The sequence below is a fragment of the Drosophila santomea genome, chromosome 2R (assembly GCF_016746245.2).
Source record: "Drosophila santomea strain STO CAGO 1482 chromosome 2R, Prin_Dsan_1.1, whole genome shotgun sequence".
In the NCBI taxonomy this organism is placed as follows: Eukaryota; Metazoa; Arthropoda; class Insecta; order Diptera; family Drosophilidae; genus Drosophila; species Drosophila santomea.
The window spans coordinates 11,665,610-11,679,646 of NC_053017.2; the positions used below are offsets into that span (position 1 = coordinate 11,665,610).

The 14,037-nt window shown below is 45.5% G+C and overlaps 2 protein-coding genes and 1 long non-coding RNA gene across 4 annotated transcripts; 2 read left to right on the plus strand and 1 right to left on the minus strand.

The window, feature by feature from the left end:
• The first annotated feature begins 55 nt into the window (after nt 1-55).
• Nucleotides 56-13,127, plus strand: LOC120445016 (membrane-associated guanylate kinase, WW and PDZ domain-containing protein 1). 2 transcript variants are annotated; one of them, XM_039625083.2, is made up of 6 exons: nt 56-738; nt 3,174-4,207; nt 9,674-9,860; nt 9,921-11,937; nt 11,999-12,224; nt 12,281-13,127. In XM_039625083.2, exons 2-6 carry the CDS (start codon nt 3,427-3,429, stop codon nt 12,718-12,720), a joined length of 3,651 nt encoding a protein of 1,216 aa, XP_039481017.1. In that variant the 5' UTR covers nt 56-738; nt 3,174-3,426; the 3' UTR covers nt 12,721-13,127. The 2 variants fall into 2 exon arrangements, with proteins under 2 accessions (XP_039481017.1, XP_039481018.1); XM_039625084.2 differs by having other exon boundaries at nt 56-441.
• LOC120445077 lies at nt 5,453-6,620 on the plus strand. The gene is made up of 2 exons (XR_005615720.2): nt 5,453-5,606; nt 5,668-6,620. It is a non-coding gene; the product is annotated as an uncharacterized LOC120445077 (long non-coding RNA).
• Nucleotides 13,128-13,253: 126 nt separating the features above from the next.
• LOC120445069 (protein mago nashi) lies at nt 13,254-14,018 on the minus strand. The gene is made up of 2 exons (XM_039625195.2): nt 13,639-14,018; nt 13,254-13,580 (listed from the first exon to the last, which is right to left on the minus strand). Exons 1-2 carry the CDS (start codon nt 13,897-13,899, stop codon nt 13,398-13,400), a joined length of 444 nt encoding a protein of 147 aa, XP_039481129.1. The 5' UTR covers nt 13,900-14,018; the 3' UTR covers nt 13,254-13,397.
• Nucleotides 14,019-14,037: the final 19 nt, after the last annotated feature.

A 14,037-nucleotide genomic window follows, 5' to 3' on the forward strand; every position in this document is an offset into this window, starting at 1 on the left:
GGTCATACTAAGTGTGGTGAATAGGCACCGATAAGCGTCAGTCGATAACTGCCTGCGAAGCAGCCGTGTTGAGCGTCGCGTTATTTTGTTTTCTGTTTTGTTTTTCGTTTCGTGTTTTTAATTAGTTTCCCATTAATTTGCAATTAAAGTTGAGACAATCATTTAACTATAGATTTCGTGTTACCAAACTAGTGAAGTTTAAGACTCACCAGTGTTCTTTAAAGGAGGCAAAAGAGTGCATTCGTTTGTTGTCGGTGAGCACTTGCATCTGTGTGCGTCGTTTGGCAGCAACAGGTTTTCCAACTCAACTCAACGCGCCACCTCAGTTTTCATTTGTTTTCGATATTCCGAGGAGTTCGGTTCGCGTTGCGGGAAAATCGAATTGCAATTGAATGCAGCGTTAAATGGAAAACGAGCAACTCGTTTTTCATATCGTCGCAGGTGTGTAACGTCGTTCGGCGATTCCAACGGGTTTTCCAGGAGGTTTTTGGCCCACAACAAGTTCAAAAACTTGGCCATAATACCACAGTTAACAAGTGCCACCGCATCTCTCTGTTGTGTTGACAAGTGTATGTGTATGTGTGTTTTCAAAAAAGAAAAACAACGAAAATCGCCATAAAAATGGAAAGTGTTCGATACTTGGATGCTCGACACTGATCATCGATCCCTCGTTTTGGACTCGTTTTCGAGCCAAATAAATAAACATAGCAAACCAAAACGGCAGCAGAAACCAACAAGGTGCGAATTTTGAAAGTGACTGAAAATATTATTTATCTCCCTCATTGACATTTTTCCCATTTCTGCCCATGGCATTGACCACTTTACTTGATTACCCGATAGAAAGTTTATCTCTGATCGATGGCAATTAGCGAGGCGTGCGTGAAAAGATAAATATTTGCTAATGTATCTGGCGCTCGACTGTTGAAAGCTAGTTTTCATGATTGCTAATCAATTTGCATGAAAAAGAAGATGATTGCTTACCTCGAGCATAACTACAACTTACTGGTTTCTGAATAACTGTTCATGCTTTTATCAACAAGCAAGGAAACTAAACAAATATAGTAATGTTTGTGAAAAATTCCAATTCTATATTGAAAGTGGCTATGAGGTATTAACTGATAATAAATAACAGGTAATATCCCCATGCAATCAAATACCTACTTAAATGTAGAAAAATAACAAGCATTGATGCTTCTTTTTACAACGTGCTGTTCAAACCGCATTTGGATATGCATACAACTCGAACAAAATCACTTTGCAGTAAACCTCAGGCGCCCATGAACGCCGATGATGTATTTTCCCCATGCAGTGAAATTGTGGTCCTAACTATTCGCTTTTCACTTGATTTTCCATAGCCCCGCTCCCCTTTTGGTACTAGCATTTTCTGGTCGTGCGCCGCCTCTTTGTCGAAAGTGGCCCGATCTTTTTCCTTTAATTTTCTCTTCTTTCCTACCTTTCCTTTCCTTCACCTTTCCATAACTTTACTTTCCGCTCCTTTCGCGGCTTTTCTCTAATGGGAAATGTTTTTTTTTTATTCGCTGTTCACCAAACGACAGGTGGCTGGGCACATTTGCGGTCTGCGAAGGGTCTTTGTGTGGCAAGTGGAGCAACCACCATCGCTACCCGCAGATCGTTCCTGTTACGTGTCCCTCACAGAAAAAAACGAGCAAGAGAATTGGTACTTTTAAAGGAATTTTTATGGGATACAGAAAATAGGCAATATCCTGTAGAATGCATTACTTGCAGCACAAAACATGAAGAATTCTTTTTTCTCTAAATCCTTATCAAATCGTAATCCATGGAAGGGATACTATTCTTTTTCTTTTGTGTAGTTGTGGGGGTTGCCTATCGGTTTTCAGTTCTTAGTTTTCGGTTTTCTGGCGATCTGATGGCATGCTCTGAAAAACTTGTTTCTCTGCGCTGTTGTTTTGTTTGTCGTTTCTGGAATTCTTGGCTGGCGGTGCCCGCAGCTCGCTGTGTGCCTCACAAAGTACTCCCTCTGCCCTGTAGCCACCTCCATTCCACCTCCATCCCCACACAACGATCGTCTTCTGTTTTTATTTTTCTCATTGGAGTAAATTTTTCGCTTGAGGAACTTTATGTTGCTGCCGTGTTTGATGCCCCTTTTTTCGCACAGTTAATTTTCTTATTCTTTTCCCCGCGCTCATAATTGTGTGGCGTGAGTCAACGTATTCATATTTCGCTCGGGGAAACCAGCATTTGTTTGAAACACCTATAAATGCATATTCAAAAGTAGCGAGAGTTTAGAAATTGCTTCAATCTGCTCTAAAAATGTAAATTGTATTTAAACTAGTTGGCTCACAAGTTTACGGCACCAAATTAAACAAAGAAAGTTTTTTTTTTATATGAATTCCAATAAACCGAGCTGGTTTTCTTAAACGCACTTGAAGACTGCAAAAAATGGCTTTAAGTGGCGAAAATTTAAGAAAAAAAACTTCGCCATGAAATGCACACAAAAATAATTATAACTACGCGTCTGGCATGGGAAAGTCGAAGTAGCTCCCCGTTAAATTGCAATGTCAACAATGGAGGGGCTTGTGGGGCATGTGGGGCTATGGACGGATACTGACTAGCCTAACTGAACAATCTGCTGATTGGCCCCACTTGGAACTGCAGTCTGGACCAAGCCACCAAACAATGCGCTTGTCTGCCCGGAGCTGTCTAACTGGATAGTTGGCTTTGGGACTTGGTTTCTTGGTTGGGAGGTGGAGAGCGAGGTGGTCGTCCCAACAATGTTAGGTATTCAAAGTATGTGGCAATGCTTTTCATTCGCTGCATTTTCAATTGCGAGGATATACAAATTCCACTAACAAATAGAAATAGAGATTTCAATTCCTAGTCTCTCAAGATTCAACCCTTTAAAGAACTGAGCTCTTACTATTGCTTTGTTAAAAATATTGCTTATAAACTATAATTTTCAATATATTTATGCAATATTTCAAGGAAAAACATTTCATGAAAACTTATAGCAAATATGAAATAAATATTTGTATCTAAACATAAAAATGAGCACCCTGCAAATCCAACTGCAGCGTTCTTTGTTGCTTTACGATTATTGCGGTGTTTACTATTATTCATACACATGGTAATTGTTTATATTACTTTGCATACTGCTAATTAATGGTTTCTCTTTTGATTGTTCTGTTTTGCAGCTTCCTGAACCGGAATGAAAGCTCAATGACATACCAATTATTTAAACGGCAAAATGAAGAAGCGTTCAAAGTTTATCTAAACATTTCCGCAGACAAGCGAAACCGAGACAATCAACAGCAAAGTATTAAATAACGAAACTCAAATGCAATGAAGGAAAATAAATAACGCTGGTGCTTGAAAACAATTCAACTGTGTGAGAGAGCAGCGCGATCGCAGCTAAAGACAACAGCAGCAACAGCCAGCCGGCTTAAAATGCCAATAATCACGGCCACGACAACGTCGACAGCCGGCGGAGGAGCAGGTGTGGCGGCCAGGGGCGTGGCCACCGCCAAGTCTCCCACCGATTACCTAATGCTGCAGCAGCAGCACCAGCAGCAACAGCAACAGCAGCAGCAGCATTTCAGCAGCAATCACTTCTATCAACAGCAACAGCCGCAACAGTTGGCGCCTCTGAATGCTTCCCACCAACACCAGCACTCCCATCCACATCCACATCCACATCCTGTTGCCGCTCCGACCAGTTTTGCAACATTTAACGGAAACTCGAATCTAAATTCTAGCCTTGCCAACGGAAGCAGCAGAAAATTCAATTGCAGCCGCGACAACGTGGACGATGACGGCGATGCCGGCGAAATAGCAGCCGCTTCCCAGACACTGTCCTCGGTTGGCTCAGATGTGGTTGGTAACGGGGGCGGGCATGGGCATGGACATGGACATGGCCATGGAAATGGAAATGGAACTGGAAACGGGGACAAGTCTGGCGCTGTAGCGCCACCAGGTGGCCACCATCTTCGGCCGCCACCGCCGCCGGCACTCAAGAAATCCGCCGTATCCGCATCAGCGGTTGGGAATTCAGCCTCACGCGAGGATGTCGCCTCGTTGAGTGGCACCTCCTCGCTGAACAGCCAGATGTCGGTGCATAATCAGTTCATCTCCGGACTGCCAAGCAATGGCATTGGCAGCAATGGAATCAACGGAGGAGCAGCCACCGGACGAGGCGGTCCACCCAACAGCATTCTGAAGGGGAGCAAGGGTAAGGAAACAAATTCAACTTAAAGTTTTTTCTGTAGTTCCTTAAGAAATCCCACTAAAATCTTACACTTAACTATGAGCCAGAATTTCTGATTAAGTGCCTTATGAATAAGTAATTAAAAGTAAATTGACCACATTCATTAAAAATGAATCGATCAAAGTGTTTTTACTTAATTAATACTGTCTAAATAAGTAAAACACATCTCTAAGCTTGTTAATACAAATTCACCGTCGCATGATGTTATCAATTATGTAGATGGCTGTTTGTGCGGTTTGCCGTGCCGGTGCTCCAAATCGAATTTCCATTTTCGTTTCGCCCAATAAAATATTAAAATTAATTTGCAGCGGAGCAGCTCTTGAACCTAATTTAGGGCGTTCGTCTCAAGTGACTCATTTCCGCCCCCACATGGCCAATGGCTATGATTCGTCCCAACACACACTCCCACTCCCACTTCCACTTTTGTTTCGTTTCAGTTTCAATTACACATTTCGGTTTCGGTTTCAACGTTTCAACTCGAAATGCACTTGTAGTGCCAGCGGGGAGTTGAGTGAAAATAAACAAAAAGTGCCCAAAACAGCGGGTGGAAGTTTTGGCCCTTTGTTTGGATAGACACGTGCCTAGGGAAGAAGTGCCACAATTGGTAGCACATACGATGTAAACCAAAACCCACTTTCTTGTTAACCTGTGGGTCTTCGTTCTTAGCCAGTTCTTAGAGAACTAAGTGCTACACTTTCAATAATACACTCGGTTGCACCATCGCGACGACCGGCTATTCTACTCTCGTTTCATTTAATCCACACCTGTCATCACTTTCTCACCGTTGCCAATCCATTGAAGCCCCATGAACCTGGTCGATCCACTTGCCCTGGCCATCTAAACCAGGCTAGCTGCTAGCTGCTATCTACTAGCTGCATTGTCTCGCGAATGAATTATCGTAAGACGGCATTCATGAATGAAACCCAGAAAGCTGGTTTATTTGTGAGGCGACCTCGATTTCGTCGCCGATTGACTTGGCTCATGTGTGTGCGGGGGGGGCGGTTCATAATTGCCGGTCTAGATGATGTGGGAATTTAATAGTATATCCGATCCACATTAGGATTGTAGGTGTGATTGGGGCTATTAAGTTGAAATGTTCGACTAAACCATTAGTTGAACGTTTAAAGCAAGGGATATCCATATTTGCAATTGATTAACTCCCGCCTCAAATATTAAGAATTTCATAACCTTATAAGCGCAAAAGTCCCATCCAATATTAACTTGTTAGTGTTTCTAAGCACTCGGCAGGTTTCACATCATCTGCCATTTAAAACACACAACCCACTCAAGTGGACGTATATTTTGGACAGCACCAACTAGGTGTAGATGGGAAATCGCTTTCGGAAGTTGGGCAAGCTAGCTGGTTAGTATGTATCTCAAACTGAATCATCTGTTAAGCGTTTGCTTTTCTGTCCCATTGTTAGGTGGTGAGCTCCACTTTTTTGGGGGGCAGCCGACTGCGTTGAGCAACTCAATTAGTGAGGAGGCGGGTATGATTTTATTAGATGAATGCAAAGGGGGTGTTATTTGGAGCCAGGTATCCCAGGAGTTTCAATGGCCTCAAGTGGTGGCAACGAACTCGTCGTAGACGCCAGACTCACCCACCTGGAGCAGCCGCACACTGTATCTTGCTTATCATTCACGCCTCACGTCAGTGGCAATTAGCAGATGAGCGGAGAAGCTGAACTTGCTCCACTGTCCCACTGTCCCCTGTGCCCTGCACATGATGTGTTGCGATTATTAATTTCTTGATTGCGACAGCGGAAGGGTAACCCTAGTTTATGGCGTGCCATGTAAGCCAAGTTAACGAAGCAGCAATGCCAATTAGATGCTATCATCAGGCGGCGTTGGGAGTCCGTGAAGGAGTCGTCACAGATGACACAAGGGGGAAACCCTTTTCTTCTGCTGCCAGAACAAAGACGTTGACTTGACTTACACAACCCAACACAAGTGGGTCGGGTAGACTCGATGACATCAATTGAATGGCCTGGTCTTTGACCGCAGTGCTTCTGCCAGGAGTCATCGCATTCCGATGCGGGCGAAGTAATTGCCATGGAGCATTCAGTGGAGTGGACTACAAGAGAAGTCGGACAACGGGTAAATTGCCAATTGAAGCTCGACTTGAAGGCATCCCATGGCTGGCTAGTTGCGTAACTCGGGAAATTGCACTGGACAGCAGAATCTAGCGGGCCAGAAGCAGGCGGAACAAGCATCTCATTACTGGCTAATTTATGTTGACGTTACACGGGAATTATACAAATTAAAGTTGCAGCGACATGGGGCTCTTACCTTACCAATTAAGAGTTCTTTGTATCACACCGAAATCGAGGAAGCCCGTTTCATAAACGTTGCAAGGAAATAAAGCACATAAAACTGATTTTATTGCTTATATAACTCAGTGCTGGATTGATTGGGTAAAAGAAATACAGACAGCTAAAGTAGAAGGCTACGACTTTCTCTGTTCTTTTCAGTTAACAAAACGATTTCCTTGAATTCTGAACTGCTTTTCTCATCCAACTTGTCAAGAGATCGTGCCAAGTGACACGATCTGAAAAGACAACTTACAATGAGGTATTTCAAATGTACATAAATTAACTTTTAGTGTGCGCACTCGCCACTCGAATTTTATTAGATCAGTGATGGATTACTTACGACAGTTACGAATGTGTAGAGAAAAGTGAATGCTTGTAGGTTCTAAAACTTTTCCAGATCAGAAAAAACCTATTTAGCTGAATGTATTCCAAATTACAATGGGTAAAATTGGCAATTAGCTAATGGTAGTAAGGGAAGCACCTACAAACGCGTTTCAAACCGGCGAAATAATAACTGGTGGTACTTAGGCAGCTCGCGCCGTTGCCGTTGCAGTCACGCCCCCTGTGCTCCACCCATGACCTGCCACGCCCCCGTGACCCTGGCAGCCCTCGTAAGAAGCGTGCGTAGCTTTTCGTTTGACTTTTGTTTTCCATTTGGGTCAAAGTCAATGAACTGGCGGCGCGTATTTTTGTACGACTCCACGTAACTCGGCGATTTTGTGTTTGTGTCTGCTACAATTGTTGTACCACATGTTGGCCAAGAATTGCCTGTTCTGCGGCTCTTGTTTGTGTTTTGTTTTAATTATTTTTAGACATTTACCGAAGCATTAATGCATCGCCGTTCGGAGTTCAGATTGACCTGTCTTGATATGATCCGGGCTAAACGATTCTCCGAATCTCTCTTTTTGAATCTCTCTCGTGTGCAATTAGCCACAATCTCGGGAAATAATCGTATGTCAATCATTATCATCATCGACACGGACTATGGCAATCCCTGTTGTTATGAGTAATGGATATGCTTTGTGTAGCGCAAAAGCCTTGCTTCTCTTTTTCGACTCGTTCTTTTCAATTTCAAGATCCATTCGGGCCAACATTCCCAGCAGTTGAGTCACCACTCGCAATGCTGGCTTGCAAGATATGCGATCTTTTTGGACGAGCGAGCAATTTATATAGATTTCAGTAAGTTGCGGCTTTTCTACAAAAGAAGATCTTTTATTGTTAAGATATACAGTGGAAAGTCACTGAATCAATGCTTCTTGAAAAAGTTGGCTATCAAAACATTTGGCGATCCCTGTTCTGATTCATTAGAAAAGAACATATTTGCATAGCTTATCGTTGAGGTGCAGATAAACAAAAACGTTCAGCAAGTTTGGAGCAACGTGTGGCATATATTCGCTTTTATATCTGCCCAAGAACAGGAGATAAACGGCAAGTAGAGCCGGACTGGTTGTCCGAAATGGAATGGGAGAAAGGTAAACAGCATTTAGTTCAGATTCTAGAGAAGCCCTGGTACATTCCATATACAGCTACAGCTGTGAGCATTATTTCTGTGCCACATCTGCTGATCAAATACCCTCTCGTTCTCGCCTCGCATTCTACAAATATTTACACAATGCAGGCGAGTGAAGTTGCGAACGAAGCGGCAAAGCAAAACGGAGTGGGTGGTGGATGGTGGATAGTGAGTGGTGGGTGGTGGGAGGCCAAGGCAAACTGTGCCGCCAACAACTTCCGTGCTGGAAAAACTGCCTCGATTTCGTTCAGCCCGGATTTTCCCCATCAGAAATCTGCTCTTCAACACTCTATGAATTCTGCAGACTAGACCAACACAAACCCATGAAAGGCACACGGAAAATGATTCATTAAAGGGTTGATTAAACCTTATTCACAAATATCTTACAGATTATAAGGAGTGCTTATAAATTTATCGATTAGTAATGTCATACAACTTAATGTTTTGCTACGTTGCTACATAATATGGTATTAATAATGCAGATGACACTTTAAGTTCGAATACCTTTTGGCTCAGTGTACTTAACCAAACAAGCTTCTCTCCGTCCGAGTCCCACTCTTTTAGACTCAATGCAAACAGGGGGCGACGGCGCTTTTACCGTTTAAAGATGTGTCACCTGCCCTGCCCTGCCCCATCTCCATACTCTGATACTCCATTTCCATGTTCCAGTTGGAAGTGTCTGGCATAAATATTCATCTTGCTATGCAAATGATTCGCAATACGTTTTGAATGATGCTCGGCTGGGTCCCGCCATTCGATTAGCCCTATTCGCATGGCTTTATCTGTGGATGTGTGCATATGTTTATATATATCTGGGTTGGAGCATGCACCTCCAAAGGGGTTAACGACGCATGGTCTAAAAAAAAGTCTAACGTCAACTTTACAACCATTTTTTTTAAATGAGAAACGATGCATATTTCAGCATATGCTTATACAACTTTGGTAACAACTAAAATATTAATTACTTAAAGCAAAACTCTGAAATTCACTTCTTGAATGGGTAGTTCTGAAACGATTTCGAGGAAACATGACTCATGGCCAGGGCTTATCTGTTGATCTTCTCTTAGCAGCTTGCCAAGCGAAATCATATTGGCCTTGGCTAAAAGCATAGGCCACTCATTTACTTCTTTCGCTTGGGCATAATTAACATTTCCCCATTACTCATCCGACTTGATTGGGGACTGTGAGTGCTTAGTGGCCATCTCGTGGGCCAGAAAAGTAGGTCACAGTCTTCTAACCAGTGCCCGTCTGCCAACTGGCAACTGCTAATAATAATTATTATTCTGGCTTGCCCCAATCGAAAACGCTTTACGCTTCACCGGACTCCCAATAGAGCTGGCGGGGATTGGGCGATGGCAGGAGATGCGGACTAGGGATTGGGGTTCGTTGTGTATGTGCTTCAATTTCAAAAGACCACACCAACTATTTTCGGCTGGCTGAGCATCAACTCCATCAGCTAGGCGACTCGTTTCGACCAAATGCCACCTGCAAAGGGGTTCATTGAACGATTTGGGTTTGGTGATTGGTTTTTGTACTGATTAACTGGCATAAAGTGCACAACTGTTGGTACAGTAAATAATCAAGTTATTTGTTACATATATTCCACAGAGAACCTGTTGCAGAACACCTACTACAATGGCGAGACTGGGGACAGCAGCCTTGGAAGCGAGTGCGGTGTTGGCGATGTCCAGCACCAAAACCACGAGAGTCACGATGATCCGGGCGACGGACTGGGACCACTTCCGCCCAAATGGGAAACTGCATACACCGAACGCGGCGAACTCTACTTTATCGAGTGAGTATAATTCATCATCGGAACATATTTCCATGTATATTAACCTCTTTTATCATACAGTCACAACACGGGCACCTCTCACTGGCTGGATCCGCGGCTCTCTAAGTACCAGAAGAAGTCATTGGAGGATTGCTGCGAGGACGAGCTGCCATACGGATGGGAGAAGATCGAGGACTCCATGTATGGAATGTACTTTATCGACCATGTTAACCGGCGGACGCAGTACGAGAACCCAGTGCTGGAGGCCAAGCGACGGGCGGCCGAGCAGTGTCAACAACAACAGCAGATGCAACAGCAACAACAGCATCAGGAACAGCGCTCCAAGACACCCACTGCGCTGTCGGAGTCAATGCCCCCAGATGCAGCAGATGCGCACGATCAGGAGGAGGATGATGTCCCACTGAAGCTGCCGTACAAGTTCACCCGCAATCCCGCCGAGCTGCAGGGCCAGCGTATCAACACCACGCTGCTGAAGTCATCGCGTGGCCTGGGCTTTACGATTGTGGGAAGTGATGGGAGCGCTGGTGGGGATGTGGAGGAGTTTCTGCAGATCAAGACAGTTGTGCCAAACGGTCCTGCCTGGCTGGATGGCCAGCTGCAAACGGGAGATGTGCTGGTCTATGTAAATGACACATGTGTGCTGGGCTACACGCATCACGACATGGTCAATATATTTCAGTCGATTCTGCCTGGCGAGAGGGCAGCCCTTGAAGTGTGTCGCGGTTATCCGCTGCCCTTTGACCCGAATGACCCCAACACTGAGGTAGTGACCACCATGGCGGTTGATGGAAGGGAGTCGGACAAGCAGCGACGCCTCAACATGGACGGCAATTACAACTTCCTGGATTTATCCGGGGAGGGAGAAAAGAAAGCCAGTGGATCCGGCAGCGGTTTCATTCTAATGAAGAAGCCCGAAATCTATACCTTTTCTATCATGAAGGGCTCGATGGGTTTCGGCTTCACCATTGCCGATTCCGCCTGTGGTCAGATCGTAAAGAAGATCCTCGATCGCAACTGCTGCACCCAGCTGATGGAGGGTGACGTTCTTTTGGAAATCAATGGCATGAACGTGCGCAACAAGCCGCACTTCTTCGTGGTAGAGCTTCTTAAGGAGTGCAGCCAGACGACGCCCACAGCCGTGAAGATTCAGCGAACACCGCCGGATACGCCGGCCAACAATACGCTCGCCCAACTAAATCAGGTGGGTAATGTAGCCAAGCTGCGGAAGAACTTTGTGGGCAGCGGTCTGTTCCGCAGCAAGACACCCACGGCTGACCTCTACAGCACCCAGGTGAAGGAGGTGCTACCCATGCGCCCAAAGACACCTCTAGTGGACACGCGTCGGTCACGGGTTCAAATTCAAACGCCGAATGACGAGGTGGACGACGAGGGTGACGCTGCTGCAGCAGCGGAGAGGAAACCGCTTCAGCTGCAGACCCAGGGAAAGTCGAACAGCAGTTTGCAGGAGCTCGATGACATTCCCTATATGAATCCGTATCCCAAGATTAGCCGTCTGAGCGAGCGTCTGGCGGAGGTGACGCTTCAGGGAGACACTAATGGCGGCATTTACGGGATGCCGCCCAGTATGCAGCCCCTTCCGTTACCGCTGGCTCATCACGAGTCTTGCTACTGCTACGACTGCCAGGCGCAGCGCTACCGTCCAGGATACTTTGTCCAGGCCCAGCAGGCTGCCATGTCGAGTACCACTGGTCAGTACTCGCCGCTGCAGACGGCGCATCTCCAAAACGAGCGGATCCAGCGACGCGTCAACGAGCTGCTTAGCGACCGAAGGCGTGTGGGCTTTGCCAACCTGGATCCTCCCCAGCAGCAGCAGATGCAGCATTCGCCAAGCTGGCGAAATGGAGCCTTGCTCGACGTCTCTGAAGACGCGGATCAGTGCGAATTGACTGAGGTAACGCTGGAGCGCCAGGCTTTGGGTTTCGGCTTCCGCATAGTCGGCGGTACCGAGGAGGGCTCTCAGGTTACTGTAGGCCACATAGTGCCTGGTGGCGCCGCTGATCAGGATCAGCGTATTAATACGGGTGATGAAATCCTGAGCATCGATGGCATCAACGTGGTAAGTTAACTCATGCCTAATTAGTTCAATTATGACTAATTGTCGTGTTTAATTCTATCAGCTTAATTCCTCGCACCACAAAGTCGTCTCTTTGGTGGGGGAATCAGCACTTCGCGGGCAAGTTACCATGATCCTTCGCCGGCGTCGCACTCCGCTTTTGCAGCAGGCTCCAGTCAGCACCCAACTGCGCCGTTATCCTTATGATGTGATTGTCAGCCGGCATGAAAACGAGGGCTTCGGATTTGTTATCATATCATCATCGAACCATTATTATGGGTCGACAATAGGTATGTCACTTACTGTAGGCTTTGTTTCTATTTGTCTAACATATCAACGTTTTTAGGGAAACTTATACCCGGCAGTCCAGCGGATCGTTGTGGGGAGCTAAAGGTGGGCGATCGCATAGTGGCCGTAAACCGCATCGAGATAGCTGGCATGTCGCACGGCGACGTAGTGAATCTCATCAAGGAGTCTGGTCTTCATGTGCGCCTTACTATTGGCGTTCCCCTAAAGGAGGGTGGACCCAGTCCTGGCGGCAGTAGCGTCGGGGTGTCCAGCAACACTCCCATGCAGGCATCTCCCAGTCTCCTAAAGGCACAACTCTCCCACCAGCAGCAACTGCCGCAGCAGTTGCAGCATCTACAGCAGACACAGTTGAACCACCACCACCAACATCTTGAGATGCCAATGTCGATGCCCATGCCGGGACATGGCAGCTATTTGGAGCGACCCAGTAACAATATCTCAGCCACTTTGGCTCTACACCAGCAGCCACAGTTATGACTCTGAGACCTACGCATTCGGCTCTATAAGAGCTTTCTATAGTGTTGGATCGTTTGCAGGCCCTTAGTTTGTACTTTCGTTAGCAGAGTACTAACCCCAAAGACTGAATTTAGTAGCATATGTAAGTCAAACCCATTGCAAGTCTCAAAAACTTTTGGGAGTGCGTATAATATTCCAGTTTTTTAAGATACCGATTATTATCTTAGGCTAAGTTACTGCTTGTACTTAAACGTTAAGAAAATTTTCCAGTTTGTGAGATATTAATCACTTAGATTACGCTGTTTTAGACATATACGAATTGTACAAATGTAAAGGACTTTAAAATTTTATCTCGAGTATGTATATTATTCAGACACAATAGATATTAAATTATATTTTTCAAATATACCTACACATGATAACATCAATACTTGTCTGCCTGAAATTCATTCTGTAAAGTTGTATGGTTCACTTTTGGGTCCGCTATTTGTTTCTATAGCACAGTCATAGTGTCTACGTTGGACTAGACTGTATTCAATGCATTAAAAATAAAGTATTCTCCATTCACTTTTTATTCACTGCAAACTGTACCAAAAAGTACTACGTTATAGCTAATACAATTACAAGTATTGTAGAGGTTCCATTACAAAATACGATGTGTCCGATTAATAGGCTATATTTGGGGTGGAGGATACGGCTTATATGGGTTTGATCTTGAAATGCAGGCCAATGAGTGAGAAGACCAGGCACTTGAGATCCTGCACCAGGTAGTAGAAACATCGCAGGCCCTCGGGATCTTTCGATCGGTTCACGTCCACCAATGATCCGGTTTTCGACGTGGTGAACGAAATGTGCTCGTCCCCGATGACGATCTCCAGTTCCTGAAATAGACACATGGTTAGTTAGTTGAGCTCTAGCTCCTGAGTGGAGACAACGCACCTGTCGACCCACGCGATCTGGTGGCGGCCAGGGAAGATCGTCCTCCTGCATGATCTCCGAATCGATGATGATCCGCTTTAGCTCCTCCATCACGGACTGGTGGACGAAGGCCTCCTTGCGGATCATGGTGTCGTTCTTGTAGTTGGAATTGTTGGCGTACCGCAGCTTGCCATCCGGCCGGAACTCGAACTCCAAGAACTCGTGCCCGAACTTGCCCTTGTGTCCGACGTAGTAGCGTAAATAAAAGTCCTCCGTGGACATGATTGCTTCTAGTTTATTGAGAAACTTTTACAATTTTGCAGGAAAATGCCAGTTTCTGCTTTCCCAGGTTTTTTCTTTTACGACAACGCGATAGTGGTGGAAGCCACGCGATGGAACTATCGCCGCGTATCGATAAGT